The 19072-nt window shown below is 39.7% G+C and overlaps 1 protein-coding gene and 1 pseudogene across 2 annotated transcripts; both read right to left on the bottom strand.

Annotated features, from left to right (window-relative positions):
- Nucleotides 1-10638: 10638 nt before the first annotated feature.
- LOC143542975 (mitochondrial carrier protein CoAc1-like) lies at nt 10639-13034 on the bottom strand. 2 transcript variants are annotated; one of them, XM_077035419.1, is made up of 8 exons: nt 12564-13034; nt 11972-12057; nt 11688-11895; nt 11476-11608; nt 11199-11383; nt 10999-11121; nt 10803-10910; nt 10639-10768 (listed from the first exon to the last, which is right to left on the bottom strand). In XM_077035419.1, the coding sequence occupies exons 1-7, from the start codon at nt 12732-12734 to the stop codon at nt 10809-10811; spliced, it is 1008 nt and encodes a 335-aa protein (XP_076891534.1). In that variant the 5' UTR covers nt 12735-13034; the 3' UTR covers nt 10639-10768; nt 10803-10808. The 2 variants fall into 2 exon arrangements, with proteins under 2 accessions (XP_076891534.1, XP_076891533.1); XM_077035418.1 differs by having other exon boundaries at nt 10664-10910.
- A 3132-nt stretch (nt 13035-16166) lies between these two features.
- On the bottom strand, nt 16167-18841 carry LOC143542974 (protein FAR1-RELATED SEQUENCE 7 pseudogene; annotated as a pseudogene).
- Nucleotides 18842-19072: the final 231 nt, after the last annotated feature.

The following is a 19072-nucleotide window of genomic DNA, read 5'->3' as shown; positions in this document are numbered from 1 at the left end:
TCAATGCAGATATCCTTTCCTAAGTGGGTGAAGGCTAATGATGCAAGCTTGCTTAACGCATCCGCAGATTTGTTTTCACTTCGCTTGACGTGTATGACTTTGCAGTCGTTGAAATCGCGCATAAGGGATTTTGCTTGTGCGAGGTACATGGCCATTGTGTCGTTCACGGCCGTGTACGTCCCGTTGATTTGATTGGCTACTAACATGGAATCCACGTGGGCTTCCAAGTTTTTCACTCCCATCTTACGCGCAATTCTCAGCCCAGCCAAGAATGCCTCATACTCGGCTTCGTTATTCGTACTTGGAAAATCCAGTCGAATAGCGTAAGTGTATTCTTGGCCCGCTGGGTTGTTAGTTTCAGCCCTGCGCCTGAACCCTCGTTACTGGCTGCTCCATCAGTGTAGAGTCGCCAGACATCATTGATGTCTTGTGCTGGAGAGGGTTGAGCCTCTTCCTGGCACTCTTTTTCCCGCGATACAGGCACTTCTGCAATAAAGTCGGCCAGAACCTGGCCTTTTATGGCTGGTCTTGGCTTATACTTTATCGCGTATTCCCCCAACTCAATTGCCCATTTGGCTAGGCGTCCCGATAACTCGGGTTTGCCTAGAACGTTTGCAAGTTTGAAGTTGGAGAGAATGGTGATTGGGTGACCCTGGAAATATCGTCTTAGCCTGCGTGAAGCGTGTATAAGTGCTAAGACTAATTTTTCGAGGGTAGAGTACCGGGTTTCTACGTCTGTTAGGATACGGCTGACATAATAGATTGGCATCTGGATGCCTTTTCGTTCTACTAGCAGGAATGCCCCGGTTGCTCTATCAGTTGCGGAAAGGTATAGGATTAACTCCTCTCCCGCTTTTGGTGCTGTCAGCGTTGGGAGTTCGATCAAGCGTGACCGAATCTCCTGAAAAGCTGCTTCCGCTTCTGGTGTCCAGCGGAAGTGCGTTTTCTTTAAACAGTTTCTCAAGGTTGACACGAAGGGAAACGACTTATCCGCGTGGTTTGCCAAAAAGCGATTAAGTGCCACTAGTCGTTCATTCAGTGTCTGAGCCTGTTTGATGGTAGTAGGTGATTCCATTTTGATAATGGCTTCGACCTTTTCAGGGTTCGCTCTGAAGCCATCTTTAGTGACGATGACCCCCAAGAACTTCCCTTCTTCCATTCCAAAGGCACACTTGCTCGGGTTGAGCTTCATGTTTATCTTCCTGAGCGTGTTGAAAGTCTCTTCGATGTCTTTCAACATCGCTTCTGGGTCCGGGCTTTTGATGACCAAGTCATCCATGTAGACTTCTAAGTTCCTCCCAATTTGGGCATGAAACTGGTTGTCCATCAGGCGTTGGTATGTGGACCCGGCATTCTTAAGTCCGAATGGCATCATTTGGTAACAAAATGTGCCATCGGGCGTCCGAAAAGCGGTTTTGTCCTGATCATCAACGGCCATGTGGATTTGATGGTACCCCTTATACGCGTCCAGGAAGCATTTAAGGCGGAACGGTGCCAACGAGTCCACCTTAAGATCAATTTCGGGTAACGGATAACAATCTTTGGGGCATGTTTTGTTCAAGTCTTTGAAATCTATGCACATGCGCCATTGTTTGTTATTCTTCGGTACCATGACGGGATTTGCAACCCAAGTTTGATATCTACTAACGCGTACGATGCCTGCGTCAAGGAGTTCCTTGACTTGGGTTCTACACGCGTTAGTTTGTTCTGGCCCCATTACTCTGCGCTTTTGTACGATCGGCGTAACAGCCGGATCGCATTTGAGCTTATGCTCTGCCTTACTTCGGGGTACACCAGTCATGTCAGCTGGTGTCCACGCGAAGATGTCAGCGTTTTTTTGTAATAAGCGCTTGAGTAAGGTGCGTGTGGGATCAACAATTGTTGGGCCAATGGAGACGGCCTGGTCAGGGTACTTGCCGTTGAAGGCCCATCTTTCTGGTTCGGTGATGGTTGGTTTAGCCATCTTTGGTTTGAGTTTAGATGAGACAGATGCGATGCATACCTGGGGAATGCCGGTGATCATCGCTACACCCTCAGCTGTTGGCCATCCCATCATGCCGTGGACTGAGGATACCACGGCGTTGAATCTTGCCATCCCGTCTCTCCCGAAGAGAATGTCGTATGTGTGGTGTGGCTTCCTCATCACGACAAAGTCCACATCTTCTGTGCGGGAGTGTTTCCCATCCGTAAGAGTGACGGGGAAAGATAGGATACCCAGGGGGGTGTTTGTGCTGCCATCAAACCCTTCCATCGAGGCGCAGATCGTTTCCAGGCGTTCCTTGTCTTCGTCATCTAGCTTATCGAATAACTGCCTGTACATCACCGTTGACGAGGCGCCGTTGTCAGCAAGAGTGCGAGAAGTGATGTAGTGCCCTAGCTGGCTTTTGATGACGATAGGGCCTTCTTTCCTGGGTCCTCCTGGCACTCGCGGGAAGCGCACCTCAGCTTCCTTCCACGCACATGGTTCTGGCGTTCGCCTTTTTCTTCCTCTGATCTTACCATGAACCATGATGATGCTGATGTCCACGGGCTTTCGTCCGTTGCCTCGGTACCGGTTGTCGTTCCTTCCTCCCTTCTTGATTGATGCCACCAGGTGTGCCAGTCTTCCATCCTTGACGAATGCTTCAACAATATCCTTCAAGGATGTACACTCTTCCGTACCATGACCTTTTGTCCCGTGGAAGTCACAGGATTTGCTCTGATCCGCATTAGGTCGCTGCCGGATCATTGGAGCTTTTGGCCACGGTAGCTTTTCAGTGGCAAATATCTCCGTGACGCTTTTGGTGAGTGGCGTCCACCGGTGCTTTTGGCTTGAAGGGTGTGTGTGATTTCTTCCGCCAACAAGAGGGTGAGAGCTGGATGAGCTGTCAAAGTTTACCCTTGACTGCCAGATACCTAGCTTCCTCTTTTTGTTCTGCCGGGCGATCCGAACATTGTTCTCTCTTGTCCTCTGCGTGTAGAGGTGTGTACTCTGGGGAAGATCCCTTCCCAGTTGCTTCTCCGTCTCGGCAAAGCGCTTGGCCGCCGTCATGATGGCATCCCATGTTGATGGCATTCCATCCTTACCCGTCAATGTGCGGATAAGCTCTGGGTATTCGGCGCCTTGGATGAAAGCGGCGCGAACAAGATCTTCACTTATGTTGCCGAGACTTAGCTTTTTGGAGTTGAAGCGGGTGATGAAGTCTAGTAAAGATTCATCCTCCTCTCTAACGCAGTTGAGGATCGTCCACTGTTCTTCAGTATATTTCCTCTGTTGGCTGAAGTGCTGGCTGAACTTGTTCTGAAAGTCCGCCCAGTCATATATGTGGTGGACCGGTAAACGATCGAACCATGCCCTGGCCGCTCCAACCAGAGTCATCTGGAACATATAACACCACGTGGGTTCCGTCCAGTTACTGACGGTTGCCCCCGCAATGAATCTGTTCAAGTGGTCGTCTGGGTCGGATAGACCATCATAAGTGCCAATGTTGGACATTTGTTTGGCACTTCTCGGGGCGATTGCTTCCGCAATGTCCCTTGCGAACTTTGACTTTCCTGCATTTGTAGCAGTTGGCCTAAAGGTTTTGGAGAAGTCACGCGGGTTTCTCTCCGCATTCGTTGGTTTAAAAGCTTCCCCAAAATTCCTTTTCGGCTGGAAGTCCGTTTCCTTACGTTTCCCTTTCGCCTTATGGCGAGGGTTTGCGTCGGTATCAGATTCTTCCCTCTCGTCGTCTGAGTACTCGCACTCGCTGTTCATATTGAGATGTTGGCGAGTACTGCCGAATTCGTCAGCCTGTTGAACTGAACGCAAGCGTTCATCCAATTCAGCTTGGAACTCTCTCTGACGTGCTTCGGCCCAAGCCTTCACTTGATCTAGTGTTTGGCGAGGGACCCTCGTTCGTTTTTCCAACTGGGCATCAGTGAACTCCAGTGGAATATTTACCGCACTTGCCCCGGCTTGGGTAGTCGGGGTAGTGTTCGTAAGATTTGTATAACCGCCGGTGTTCCCCCCAGTTGCTGGGGTTGTGGTTACCGGGGTTTCTTGGTCGGTTACTGGCCTTGGGACCGGAGTAACGTTAACCATTTCTTCAGAAATTTTGAAAAAACTAAATTAGTTCTAGCTTTTATGCACGGATGGCGCCAATGAAGAAACACTAAGTGAACCCCGGGCAGATTATAGATAATCTGGGGGTTAAGTAATGTTTCCCACGAGGATGAGGTCCAGCAGAGAAGGTTGTTCTTCAGGGGACCTGCAAAACAGACACCGTAAGCTCGTCACTGAGAAGGGGGGGTTCCTCCTTGTGACCACCCTCCGGCGTGAGAATCAGACTAGATTGCTCTGAATATAAGTGTATATTAAGAGATTGCTAGATAAGATTGAGATATCAGATGATGTCCTTACCATTCCAAGGTGTTGGAGTATTTATAGCCGAAGGTAGGTTTCCTAGAAGGTACAGCCGGCTGAATAGTATTCCTGTTCTACCAACAGTGGACTACGCACAGGCCATGCTGGTTGGTGGATAGGCTACGGCCAACAGTAACAAGGTTGGCTGTACACTGTTCCTTTACTGCCGGCTACGCACTGTTCCACCAACTGTAGGCTGCGCACGTCCCATTGTAGAGTAGGCAGCGGCTAATAGTGACAAACAGTACTAGAGGGTGCTCCTCCTCGTACTGTTGTCGGTGAGCTGTCACCCTGTGATTGGTTCACGGGCTGTTCTGGTCAAATCGTCTTCTGCCCATACCTTAGTAGGTATAGTACAAAAGATCTTCCAGAAGCATACGGACTGGCTCATTTAGGCGGGAGAATTCCCGCCTTGCTCATTCCTTCATGTGACTACTGAAGTAGCTAGTGCCTTGTGCGTGTAGCCTTGCTGTTAGTGCGGGTAGCCTTCCCTGATGGCTTGTATCCGCAACTGCGGGAACAGGCGGGGTACTTCACCATTGGGAGGCTTTCCCTGCGGGTACAGCTGGCGTACTGCGCGTAAGGTTCTTTGAGCATGGTGGGTCCTGCGGGAGCAGTTGGTCGTTGCGCAGACATCCCTGTTCAAGGTTAGTCTTGCGGGTCCAACTGGGCTCTGCTGGGACCTACCTCTTCATCCTATCATTTTTGGCCATTTATGTAATTACCTTTTTATCTATGACTAAACTTATAACTATCTAGTGATTCGTTGTTAAAAGGTATCAATGTGTTAGATAAGGTACAGTATTTCTCAAGTGGTGAAGGTTGGTTTAAAAAATAATAATAATAAACTCATAGCATGTGTCTTGAAAGCCATAAAATACGTACGGCCTTGATATTTTTCTATATTATTATTAAGAGTAAATAGAAAAAGAATAATGAAAACTTAATATATATGCAACAACACTTGTTAAGAGAATAATAAAGTATATTAAATAAATAATACTTCTTTTCAGTTCATATATGAAGATGAACTAGTTAAATAAAATATCCAGAAAGATCTTCAAATCGAAAAGGAAAAGCTTACTGGTACGTAGCATGAACAACAGAGTACGGAATTAGAGCTTTACTTACTTGTACTGTACAAGTAGATAATATTATTTTTTGAAACAGAATAATGATGAGCGATTTGTTTATTTTATTAAGGGATGGGTGCGAGCACGGGTTGTGCAGCGTGTCGGGTGGGTGCGAGTTAAGTCTGGTCCCATTCCAGAAAGATCTAGGGATTTAAAGGTCAAATCTCGCCAATACTTTAGATTAATTTATACACAAGTGGATATATATATATAGATAATATGTCCAAATTCTTTTTAAGGCTGAGGGGTGCGGAGCGCTAGTCAGGGCGCGAGAGGACGTTCGCTCGCGCCCCGGGGCGCGAGAGCCACACCACCGGGGCGCGAGAGGGGCGCGAGAGGGGCGCGAGAGCGGAAAACGAGGCAGGCGCAAGGGAGGTAGCGCTCGTGAGCGGCCTTGGGAAGGGTAAATAGAGCCGTTGGGTTATGAATATAATTAAGATGTATATATAATAATAATGGTGGGTCTGATTTTGGGTGGCAGGGTTATAATTTTGACTGTGATTTGGTAATAAAGTATGAAGAAGAAGAAGAAGAAGAAGTACAGGGGAAGGTGACCTGGTGGCTCAATGCTATCTGTTTACACGCCTTGTCGTTTAATATTTGATATATTATTATTGACAGGAATAGTAATTAATTATTAGTTTATTACCAAGTAGTAATTAGTAATTAATCCGGAAGAGGTTGATCGAAGAAGACGAAGCCGAAGAATAAGAATAATGTTTTTCTTTAGTACTTTAATTTTTTTTTTATATATTAATGTGTTTTTTTTAATTAATGTGTGTTTTTTTTTAAATAATTTCTTGTTTTTTTAATAATACGTTTTTTTTAATACATTTATAAAAAAATAAAAAAATAAACCGCTCGCGCCCCCCTCTCGCGCCCCTCCACACCATGCCCCGGGGCGCTATCACCACTACCAACACCCATCTTATCAAGTTTCTCTCTCTGCCACACGTCACAATATTATTGGATGGCGCCCCCACTCGCGCCCCCTCTCGCGCCCCCCACACCCCTCAGCCTAATAAACATATACTTACCAATCATATATATTATATTTTATCCCCAGTTAGCTTTCTGTTCAAATTACATTTTCTATAAACTACTAATTAATTGCATTGCCCCTGTTATTGATGTAGAAATGGGATTGGTACTGTACATCAATACCGAAAGTATCGATACCGAATTTGAGGAAAAACAGATACCGAATACTATACCGAATATATTAGTTCGGTACCGGTATCAGTACCTGTATTTCGATAATTTACCGCTTCAATACCGCTTTAGCGTTTTATCTTTTGTTACCATTTAACTAATTAGTTTATCACTTTACGGTGTAATCAGTAAAGAAAATCAAAGAAACCCTCTAAACTTAAACTAATCAGTTGATTACTTAATGGTGTAACCAATAATTTCAAACTAAAAAACCAACATAATTAACCCACTGTTTAAATTTATCATAATTTTAAAATAAATAACTCGATCAAATAATCACACAAAGTTACCTTGATAGAATCATTCTTTTGTAACTGTGATGAAGATGAAGATTTCGTGTAATGGTGATTAGGATGTAATATTCTTTTAAATGAGGATTTATAGTTGTTTGGTTGCTTTTTTTAGAACGGTGACTTTCTTATATTTAGGCTACCGCGCTCTCCAAAATCTGGAGAGCCCTGATGCCCCACTCTGGCCAGACTATGTTGTATTATCCAGGCCCACGCTGGCTTCAGAGTTTGGCTTGGGCGTTCTCCCGAGAAACCATACCGCCGACTGCCACTTGACAGCCGTTGTGCTACCACAAGAGCAGAACTCTCTGGCGTAACACACGGTGGGACGAAAACCCGGGTGGGCTCAGGATTCAAACTGACAACCTTTGAACAAGGACTAGCTCAAATCTTTCATTGCCAATGTCCACCCAAATATGACACAAGTGGGATTCGAACTTGAGTCTCCACTGAAGAACCCAAGCCTCTTACCACTAGGCCATAAGTGGGGGATAGTTGTTTGATAGCTAGGTGGGTTTTAAAGAAAAATGAAAGGTAAACTAAATTGAGTTGAAATTATTATAAATTGAGCATTATAGTTTCTTAGATTCAGATTATGAAATACAATCACAGATATTTTTAAATTTTTAATTAGGCAAATCTCTCTAGATATATCTTATATAAATTCGGTACCAATACCGATTTTTACCGCTAAGTACCGCTCCCGATACCGCTTTTTACCAATACTGAATTTAAAAAAAATGAAAATCGATACCGGTACCATTTACGATCGATTAGTACGGTAACGGCATGGTACCGGTATTCGGAAAAAAAAGCTCATCCCTACATAGACGTAATGCTAAAAGCAGATGTTTGTAGTTGCCAAAACTACATGAAAATGTCCAAATGGATTTGTTTATAGATAAAATTACATGAAAAATGATAACCGTTTAACCACTTTATAATAATAATAATAATAATAATAATAATAATAATAATAATAAATAAATAAATAAATAAATAAATAAAATAAAATAGATGCTTAGGACTGCCTAGCTTTCACAATATTCGGTTATACACTTATACATGTGTTCATGTATTTTCTTAAAGGTTTGCTAAATTTCCGAGTCTCTATACCAGTCTTTTATTATAGTGCTAGATTTTATCCTTGTATTACGGGGGGTTATTTTACATTATCTGTTTTTAATATTTATATATGTATATTTGGATTTTAATTTTATTTATTGTAAGAAAGTTAATAATTAATATACTTGAGGTTTGATGATAAAATGGTTTTACAGATAAATGATATGTTATAATCGGTTTAAAAGCTATCTGGGTTTGGTGATACCCATTACCTGTTTATTTTCTTTATTATAAAATTGTTTTTTAATTATAAATAATATCTTTTTTAAGTAAAATAGGATATTAATTTTTAGTATATCCATATTTTATAGGATTTTCATATAAAAAATTTTATGAGATTAATTTTTAATATAATGAGATGTTATAACCCGTTTAAGAGCTATCTAGGTTTGGTGAGACATTTAAACATTTTCCCGTGAATTCGGGTCAAATGTGCGGGAAACCTTCATTTACAAATAAAGCAATCTGATGGCTTGAGAGAATGGTTGTTTTACATTTTTTGTTTTTTAATATTTATTTTTTGGATTTTAATTTTCTTTATTGTAAGAAAATTAATAATATACTTAGGGTTTGATGATGAAAGGGTTTCATAAATAAATGATATGTTTTAACCAGTTTAAAAGCTATCTGGATTTGGTGACTCATGACCCGCTTATGTTTTTTACTATAAAGTTTTTTATTAATTATAAGTAATATATTTTTCTTTTTAAATTGGATATTAAATTTTAGTATATCACTATTTTATAGGATTTTCATATCAAATAATTGATAAAATTAATTTTTAAATTAATGAGATGTTATAACCTGTTTAAAAGTCATCTGGTTTTGGTAAAACCCATAACCATAAATTTGGGTTAAATCAATGAGAGGACTCCATTTAAAAATCAAGCAATCTGGTGGCTTCCATAAAAGGGGGGGAGCGACCACATCGCGACACGTAGGATTTTAGGGGTTTCGTTTATATATATTATAGATAGATATAGATATTTTTTCCCTCATTTGTTTATCACGTTATTTATGGTATATTTATGTTTATTATTTATGTTTCTACATGTCATTAAGATTGACTTTCAAAGAAAACTAGACAAGACACAAAAAAGTATTACTACAACCTGATCATGACGAGGCTTATAATTATACAAAATTTTGTTAGATTATAAAGATTACATTTTACAGGAGAGTTAAATGCTAGAAGAGGCTAGACCAACAGGGACAGGATCATAGATGTTTGCGGCCAAATGGATTTTCTTGATATAGAGAAGAAAAGAGTTAATTGCATTAGGACTGAATCCCATGAATGGCAAGCGTCCTTGTAGCTACGAAAGCAATGTAAAGCCAACTACGAGGATCTACAAGATTTGTTTTTTTTTTTTGAAGGGGGGGGGGGGGGGGTCCTTTGGGATTTGCGAAGAACCAACTGTTCATGGTGTACATTCACTAATTCTTTTTAAACGGCACTTAAAAATATTTAACAAATAAAATTCTACTGGTTTTTTAGTCTTCTCTAGCATTTGTCGGAGTGTACACGCTGGTCGTAGTTGACGTCACTAATCTTATGATATAAGTCACAACTAAACTAGTAAACCTTAAACATGCATATGACTGATTGACTGAAGGCTAACCTTTTACCCGAATAAAGATTGAACCGAACAAAGAAAATTTTCAGGGGTGTATGACATAAAGCTAACTAAACCTTGAAAACAAAAGGCTACTAGTTAAATTGGGCCCATCTAATAAAACCTGTCACTTATATAATGTCTTAAATTGGGCCCATCTAATCAAAACCAGTCACCTATATAATGTCTTAAATTGGGCCCATCTAATACTACCTAGATCCTAGGGGCTAGCAGCTAGGGCCTAGGGGTGCCAAAAAAAAAACGGGTACACGAGCCAGAACCGGTTTTTAACCTAAATCGGTTTCAAAATTATGCCCAAAAAACCGGTTACTACCTGATGGTTTCAAACCGGTTAGGAACATTGAACACCAAAACCGGTTTGGAACCGCAGGGTTGAATAATATTATATACATTCACATGCTAATTGTAAAACATGTAAATTGTAAACCACATTGCAAATTTGTGTAAGGAAGATTGTATCATAAGATAAATTAAATTATTTATTTCTTTTCTGTTTCTGACTTCGTTAATCTTTTTATATTTATAAACTTTAAAAAACAATTTTATCACGTTTTATTTATTATGATTCATTTGATTTTGACTGGGATCATATGCTTATTTATAAATATGTTCATAAGTCATCATCTCACTTATTTAAATCATTATCATAATACAATTTAAATCACCAACATGGCCCATATCATATGCATTCTATATATAATATTGTAAGCAAATAAAATACGTCTAAATAGTTTAATTATTATAATACATAGTATAGCCTGTGACCATGATGCAATAACAGTATGAATAAAATAAATAATGCATATTATAACGTATGACCCAACATGAATAAAAGACAGTATTATTATTCTTTAGGACATAAAGATACAGTTATCTCAAAAGAAAAAAAAAAGTATACCTTAGTTTCAAAGTCTAAACACAGCTTATATTGTTATACAGGATGCACCTAAACACACATCTGCAACCTCAAACCCAAAGATTTGAATACTCCGCTTGCTTTTATTTTTCCTTGTTGACGGACGACCACTTAAGCAGCAGAAACTGATTGTGTTTTCTGTCTCGGAGGTATACGAAGCCATGATTTCATCATGTCATACGCAGTGAAACCAATCGCAACAGAAGGAACAATCTGTTAATCATGTAATTTAAACTAAAATCAATACACATAAAGATGAACTAATAATTAACTCAAAATGAACATTATAAGTAATTATTACCTTGATGTAATTAATGCTGAGACCAGCAAACAATTGTCTCCAACCTTGTTCGGTAACAATTGTGGTAATCCCCTTCCATGTACTCGCGTGTCTAACACCACCACCCGCTTGTAAATTTTCAACCTAAAAAACAAATCATATTAGCAAAAAACCAAACACAACACAAAACTAAGATAACAAATAATAATAATAATACTAACCTGCATCTGCCTTCTAACGACATCCAAAGGGTATGTAAACGTTTGACCAAATAAACCAGCTAAAGCACCACACGAAAGACGCATCATGATTGATCTCTGATTCTCCTCGGATACATGGCTCTTTAGTTCTTCATAAATGTAGAACTTCAAACCAGCGTATGGTAGAATACCAATAAGAGTTGGACCTGATTTATGTTAAAATAAACTTTAAAAAAATAAATATACAAAAAAAGTGTAGTTTTAAGATTTTCAGTTTGTGCGGTTAGTGGTTACATACCTACACCTCGATACAAGCCACGCATTCCGCCCTCTCTATAAACGCTCTCTAACACATTTTTAATGCCAGTGTAACGAGGCTGCGTTATGACACTTTTGGGACCATTCGCCAAACTCTCTTTTGCATCCACAACCTAAAATAATATTAATATTTAATTATTTATATCTCAAGAACTTATAATTAACATGTAGATATGTGATGCAATAACTAACTTGATACGCGAGTTTGGTGCGAGCCAAATCCAAAGGATAAGTGCATAAAACAGCGGTCCCACCAGCTGCTGAACCGGCTAAAAGATCTACAAACGGCCCTGTTCCAAAAACAGAGTAATTGTCTAATATCCAGCAGCGGTATTGCTCGTATGTCATGAAATGTAATGCTGCGTATGGAACAATTCTAAGAACACTAGCACCATTTCCTCTGGAAAAACATATAAAACCTAGTTAGATACCACGTTTTAATATTTAATTAGCAAAAAAGAAACTCAAAGTCGTACTTGTAAAATCCAAGAACCCCTTCATGTTTTAGTACTCGTTTGAACGATTGGTAGACTCCGAGTGAATGAAAACCTTGTGTTCGTGTCTGAAAATTCACAAAAATTAACAATTTACAACGTAAACAACACAACTAACAATAATAAATTTATTGATATATAAATAATATATGCATAAATTAACAATCAATGAGTACAATTTGTAAATTTAAAGATTTGTTCAATACATAGAGGGCACCATTAAACAACATAAAATAACAATCATAGTTTAACTAGTGAACCTATTTTTAATATTTTTTTTGGTAAAACGATTATCTCAACCCAAATCCATTCGGGCCAGAAACCGTTTTGACCCAAATCAGGTTAATATTTTTAAAGCAAACTTATTTTACCCGAACTCATTTCGCTCAGAACCCATTTTGACACTAACAAAATTGTTCATTTTTTAAGCGGCCCGTTTTGACCCGAACCCAGTGTGCCCGTACCCAGATTGGCCCGGACCTACCCGACGCTTTGACAGGTTTAAGCAAATACAACAAAATTCATTATTCATTACTGAAATTATTAAACAAACAGATATCAATCAACACCTCACCTGCAATAAGATCTTAATTCTTTCAAGTGGAGCAACAGCAGTTTTAGCAAACGCCCCCGCAGCACCTCCAGCAATCAGCTCCTTCACATACACCGGCAACGTATCGATAGCCGAACCCTCAACCAACTGGGTCACATTCGTCGACAACGAAGAACCTTGCGAAGACCCCATTATTAAGATAATTCAAAAACAATCCAAACAACAACTTCAATTTCAGTCTCTATAAATCTTTCTATCCACCCTGCAACTTTGAATACCTTTTATCCCATATATCTCTAGCAGTTTGCTCAACACAATGCAGAGGAACAAACCACCAGAGCACACACACCAATAGCACCTTCACCACACAATCTTTTTCAACAATAACCATATGCATCAAAAACCCTAAAAATCAAAACTTTATTATCACAAACCAATTAATCTACCGAAAATCAACTCAATCTTCCATATGAATCTCGGATACATAGAATTATCAAAACCCCTAATTTCACGGGTACCGATTTCAGATCCGACGGTGGAATTGGGAATAAGAGGATAAATCTTGATGAATTGAGGATTCAAGCGGTGGTGGGTTTGAGGTGTGGATCTTGTGGAAATTAGGGTTTATATAGTATTATTATTATTATTATTAAGGAACGTGAAGGGGTCACATGGTTGAGCCCCTTTATTTGAACCGGTTGACCCGTCTGTCATGTGGACTCATTTATCAATAGTTTTGGAGTTTCTTTTTCTTACTATTTTTAGCCTTTTTCATTAACTGCTTTATTTTTTATTTTGGAATTTGAGGAATTGAGGTTACCAATATAATGTAGGAAAATAATCAACATTTTTGGAAAAAAAATGGTGACATTCTCCAAGTTTAAATAGTTATTGAATGTCGTGATTTGTTATTTAAGAACTGCGTTGTTAAGTTGTAAGAATCCTAATAATATATATTACATAATTATTCTTTTAGATTCTAAAAATTTGTTTTTTTAAAGATAGATTCACGTTTTCTCTTAATAAAGACATTCCAGATTTCCAGGTATGTCCCCTTCAAACTCATCGCTATCGACGTGTCTTTTAGGGGGGACGACGAGTTTCTTATCCAACTAGAAGAAGGCATCAGTCACCAAAGAAGTGAACCCGGCATAATATATAATAAGTTCATGTGGCATGGCAATTTTGAGTGGCCTGATGTTCCCGTCGGCAACAACGGACTTGCAAAGTTGTAAATGTCGTCGCCTGTGAGTTTTTTAAAGTTGTCACCAGCGCAAATATTTTGTCGGTAGCAAAATTCTCGTTGGCGCAACGACTTTGGATATCCTCTGCAACGGCAGCACCATTGAACGCTCAGTGAATAGCATGCACCGTAGAACTGTCTCCTGCGAAATAAAATGGGCTTGGTGCGGACCCTTGATGGTAACTGAATTTAACGCCAACCATTTTGGCCTCAAACTAACAAACTCTTTCACAAAGCGTTGTGTCTAGACTCCAATGCTTCCACAACTATAAAACGCAAGTCTTCATTACTCTATTATGGGTACAGCCGTACAAGTTTTACATCAAAAATATACATTCCCGTTCTTTAGCATTTCACAAATTATGAGATTGATATTTCAAGAGTACCATCGAAATATTTCAACCCGAGAGTCATCAAACACAATTCAGAAAGATTATCTAAACAATTACAAACTATGTAGCCTGCATGTGAGAAATATCTGAATGGCTTCCTATGATCATTCAGTACCCTCAACCATTTACAACTTATTTATTCAGATTTATCAATTATCAATACCTGGTTCAGACATTGATAGAAGCTATCTCATGATATTACATGACTGTTCAATAACATAAATTACAAAAATGTGAAGGGATCCAGTCATTCAGATCCTAAAGATTCTGAGCTTCGTTACGGATCACATCTTGATTGGCGCCTGAGCTTTGTCGAGATATCGAAGAACATGATTGTTTTCGATGAAAGGTGGTGACTCGTTGCCCGTTCTCATCAAGAATAATATCATCTTCATCTTCATCCGGGATCCGACATTTTTCTCCAAGAATAATGGTTTTAGTCAGAAGCGAATCCTCACGAGTCAGTTTATCATTCTCGATTTTTTCTTCCTTTTTCGGCCCTTTCTTGATCCCCTTCAATCCACCCGTTAGCCGCATACTCAAACTTGATGTCAGTTTCGCACTTTGAGATCTATTCGGGGTCTCAGCAACATGGCACGAGGTCTCCCTCATGCTAGCTAATCTTGGTGGTGGTGGAAGCTCTTTATGTTCAGTTTGTACCGTTGGTTCGGGTGGTGAAGGATCATTGTTCTGATCTTCGATCTTGACATGTGCCGTGTCATTCGTGTTATTATTTGTTGTTGGGGCAAGTAATTCAGTTGTCTCGGTGTTAGGTCGTGCTGCATGTTTATTAGACGAAAGAGATCGTTTTCTTTTCTTCTTTCCACAAAGAAACGAAATTACTGCAATAGTAGCCGCGACAAAAACAAAAATGAACACGCGTGATGGTAATGAATGGTTTCGAGGATTTCCGCTTACGGGAAAGTTTCTTACCATTGCTCAGAGTCTTCAACCGGAATCAAGAACATAGCGGAAGCCGGAGGAAGTCTAATGAGCAAAGTAGTTTGTGTGGTGGATGGTGGTGGATGATGGATATGAAACCAAAACTGAATTGTTTTACAAGGTGAAGTTTGTGAATTGTGGTATAATGAGGAACAAGTTGCTTGAATTGTGGGATAGAAAGAAGGGAAAAGAGAGGACAAGAAAGAATGTCTACCAAAGAAAAAGAAAATTTTATTATGTTAAAAAAATGTTTAGAAAAAGTATATATAGTAATGTCATTCACACATTAGTAAGTAAATAACTTGTATAAATAGTAATTTATGACTCATCTAACACATAGAGAAAGTATACTGATGACCACACTTAATAGATGTCTTTTTAATCACAAGATCAACCATTGCTTGTGGTTGGGTTCACATGACCAAATATGTGGCGGTGATGCGCAACGTTTTCAATTTATCAAAAGGTCAGAACGCCACTCCACTGGTGTCACGCCATATGACACCCGGCAGAAAAGTGTGGCGCCTTTGTCTAGTTTGGTGCTAGTTTAAGCATACATGACCTTTATAATCTAGAGAGTTGAGTATCCTTGTGATGAAACATTATATTGTACCTTGTCATATGATAACAAAGTGACAGCACCAATCAGACTATTTGGTTTATAAGTGGAAACATAGACCTAAACTTTTTACAAACATTTCATATGGATTCAAACCAACCAGTTGAAACAGGGCCTTCTACACAATGCCCGGTTAAGTGATCATGAATAGTCTTTGTTCAAGCCAGCCGGTTATGGGACCAACCCGACGAACTAACAAACTGGATTGCTTAGCTCAGTCTTTCAAATATAAATCTCAACTGATCGGTTAACTTCAGTTTGGACAGATCCATAATGTTTAATGAACAGCGCCTATTGGTTACTTACAAACAAAAGTTTAAAAGAAATATCGTTTTAAGTCTACCCAACCCAACTCATTTTGACCCGCACCAAGAAGTAACGACAACCCCACTTTGGGGCCTCTAGCATACAGTGCGAAAATGAAAACCTCACTTTAGATAACACTATTCATCTTAAGACTTAAAAAGCAAACTTTACAAAGGCACCATGGAGCTCACCACAACACAGTTACTACTTTGCCAAAATCTTTAACCCGAAACTGAATAAAGATTCCAAAAGTCAAAAGATGAGCTATTACATACCTTTGTTCAAATGTTCAAATATACCGCCATCAATTTTGCCAGCAAAGATTACGCCTACCTTCTTGCAGTATCTCAAAAGCCAATTTATACCTTTCAACGGAAGCCGCACCCGCTTCAATATAACTACCCGCTTCTTCCCTTAAACTCCACGTCATTAACGCCTTCAAATCATGCGACCTACCAACAGATTCAGCATCCCGAAGAATCCCATATTGAGCGTTTTTAGTCCACCTATGCAAAATGTAACGAGACGGGATTTCTCTAACGTTCATAATTTGAAAAACTTTTAACACGTGCCGACACAAAACACCCTCAAACTCAAACATCCTGCAACTGCAGGTAATGTCAAGATTCTCAGCGTTAAAAGCAACTGTGTTTCTTTCGTCTCCATTCCCGCATCTTTGGACTATATATCTGCTGATTGCACCCTCGATGTTGATCTTGATCCCGACATAACTGTAACTTTCTAGAAGCTCTTTTTGGTATATTTTGAAAATGGTTATGGTGTAAAGCTGTCTGCATTGTTCCTCTAATGGGTCTTTCGTATGTAGGACGGGCTGGATGTTAAACGAGTTGGAATCTTCTTGTCTTTCTTCTTCACGGTTATGCTCAATAGCTTTCTCATACCGCATTACAAATTCGGTAACCGGCACTTCAGGGGTTACATATGTTCCAAAGTAAGATTTTACAGTTCCATCAACCGGGATGCCACCAGAAAATGTGCCTCGTATATACAACGGGACCCAGTTTTTTCTCATTTTGTACATTTCTTTTAACCAGGTGTTTTCGTTTAGATTATATTTGGCGATAAGCGCACCCCACGCGGAATCGAATTCGCTTGCGGTTTGGCTTTGTGAAATGCACGTTTCGTATTCGAATTTGAATTCTTTCATGGAACGCAACGCACCGAGATTCTCGCATTCTTTAGCAAGAATCTGCCACGGGGAAAATCGATGATGTGTTCCTGGGAAAACGTGTGCAATCGCGTTCTGAACGGTTTTGTCTTGATCTGCGATGATGGAAACGGGCCGATTTCCGGACATGGCGCGAATATACGCTTGGAAAACCCATGTAAACGACTCTTCTGATTCATCTGAGATTAACGCACACCCCAAAACCACGGGCTGTCTATGGTGATTTACACCAATAAACGAAGCTAGCGGGACTGTGTAACTTGATTTCCTGTATGATGTGTCGAAAATGATTGCATCACCAAATTGAGTGCACGAGAATCTTGACCGTCCGTCGGCCCAAAATACGTTCATACATCTCCCGTTATCGACTTCTATTGCGTAATAAAAGCCTGTATCTTCAGATTGGCGCGCTTGAAAATATTCTAGAAGTATGTTATACCACTGAGCTCTGACACCGCTTCCTCTCTCTCTTTTGACCAAACTAAAACCATCGTTTGTTTCAAGTAAATCCAAATTCTCCAACCCGTTAGTTAATTCCTCCTTAAAGGATTTACCATGATTCTGATTTGAGTCTTCGGGCGAGTCGAGATCATGATTGTGTTCTTTTGATAAACGGTCAATAACCCATCGGTCCAGTCCCTGCCTTTGTATTCTCATGAACGCTCCACACCCGACTCTTGAAGGGTGTTGATGGCCTTCTTTCGAACACACGAATCTTCTAGAAGTTATCGACCCATCATTTTTCGAACGAAATAACTGACCAATTCGAACTTTGAAACCCGTGTTGGCTGCATAAGCGAGGTAAAATTTGTAAGCTTCACTAGCAGATGTGAAATCAAGACCTGTGCACGGTTCACTTCTCAGTTTGAATTCAGGTTCAAGTTCTTGTTTAAGCCGTTTAAGATCATCAACACCCGATAGGCCATCATCGTCAAGTGATCTGATTCCAGTTCTTGATGACACAACGGATATCGGCTTTGGGGCGGGAATGGTTTTTGTTTGAATGATCTTTGGGGCGGGAATGGTTTTTGTTTGAATGATCGGGGGTGAAATCTCACCTGAGAAATCGAGATCATGATTGTGTTCGGTTTTAAAGCTTGCTAAAACCCATTTTCCAGATTCGCCCTTATTAACTCTTATGAAAGCTGGACAGCCGGTTCTTAAAGGGGTTTGAAAGCCTTCATGTGAACAAACGTATCTTCTTGAAATAATTGTTCCGTCAACTCTTGATCTGTAAAGCTGACCGATTCTTATTCTGAATCCGGCTTGAGTTGCATAAGAAGAATAGTATTCTTGGGCTGCTTCTGCTGAATCAAATTCTAACCCTAAACATGGCTGGATTCTAGACTCTGTATCTTCTCTTTGCCCGTTTGGTTTGAAAAATGTTTGACCTGCTTTTGCTCTTGCGGTCACAATGTCACCTAGATCTTGCATATACATATCAAATCCTGAAATAAGAATATTGGAAATAACAGATCATTCAACTAAATTTATATCATAAATAGATTATTCCAACAGTATGAATTATAGATATCGTTGCACAATCACATAAGTCAGAAGTAGCTTAAAATTTAAACATGATACACCATCTATCCCAAAATGAATGCAAACTTTTGGCCGGACACATAGTTAAATAGCATTTATGAGTATATGAATACTAGTTAGATATCCAAAATGCCTATGTGTAATGACAAATAGAAGAATATTTCTGCATAAATAATTAAAATGATGTGTCATACTGATGTCTAGTGCACACATAACTATTGAAATTTCGCTAAAATATGAAATGTTGAATTATCTTGAACATCCTAAACTAAGAAAGTGTAGCATTCATATGAG

Source organism: Bidens hawaiensis, unplaced genomic scaffold, assembly GCF_021521415.1.
Source record: "Bidens hawaiensis isolate Kalapana, Puna unplaced genomic scaffold, B.hawaiensis_p1.1 tig00013007_1, whole genome shotgun sequence".
NCBI lineage: Eukaryota > Viridiplantae > Streptophyta > Magnoliopsida > Asterales > Asteraceae > Bidens > Bidens hawaiensis.
Note: the sequence above shows the minus strand (reverse complement) of the source record. Positions and strands in the feature narration are given on the sequence as shown.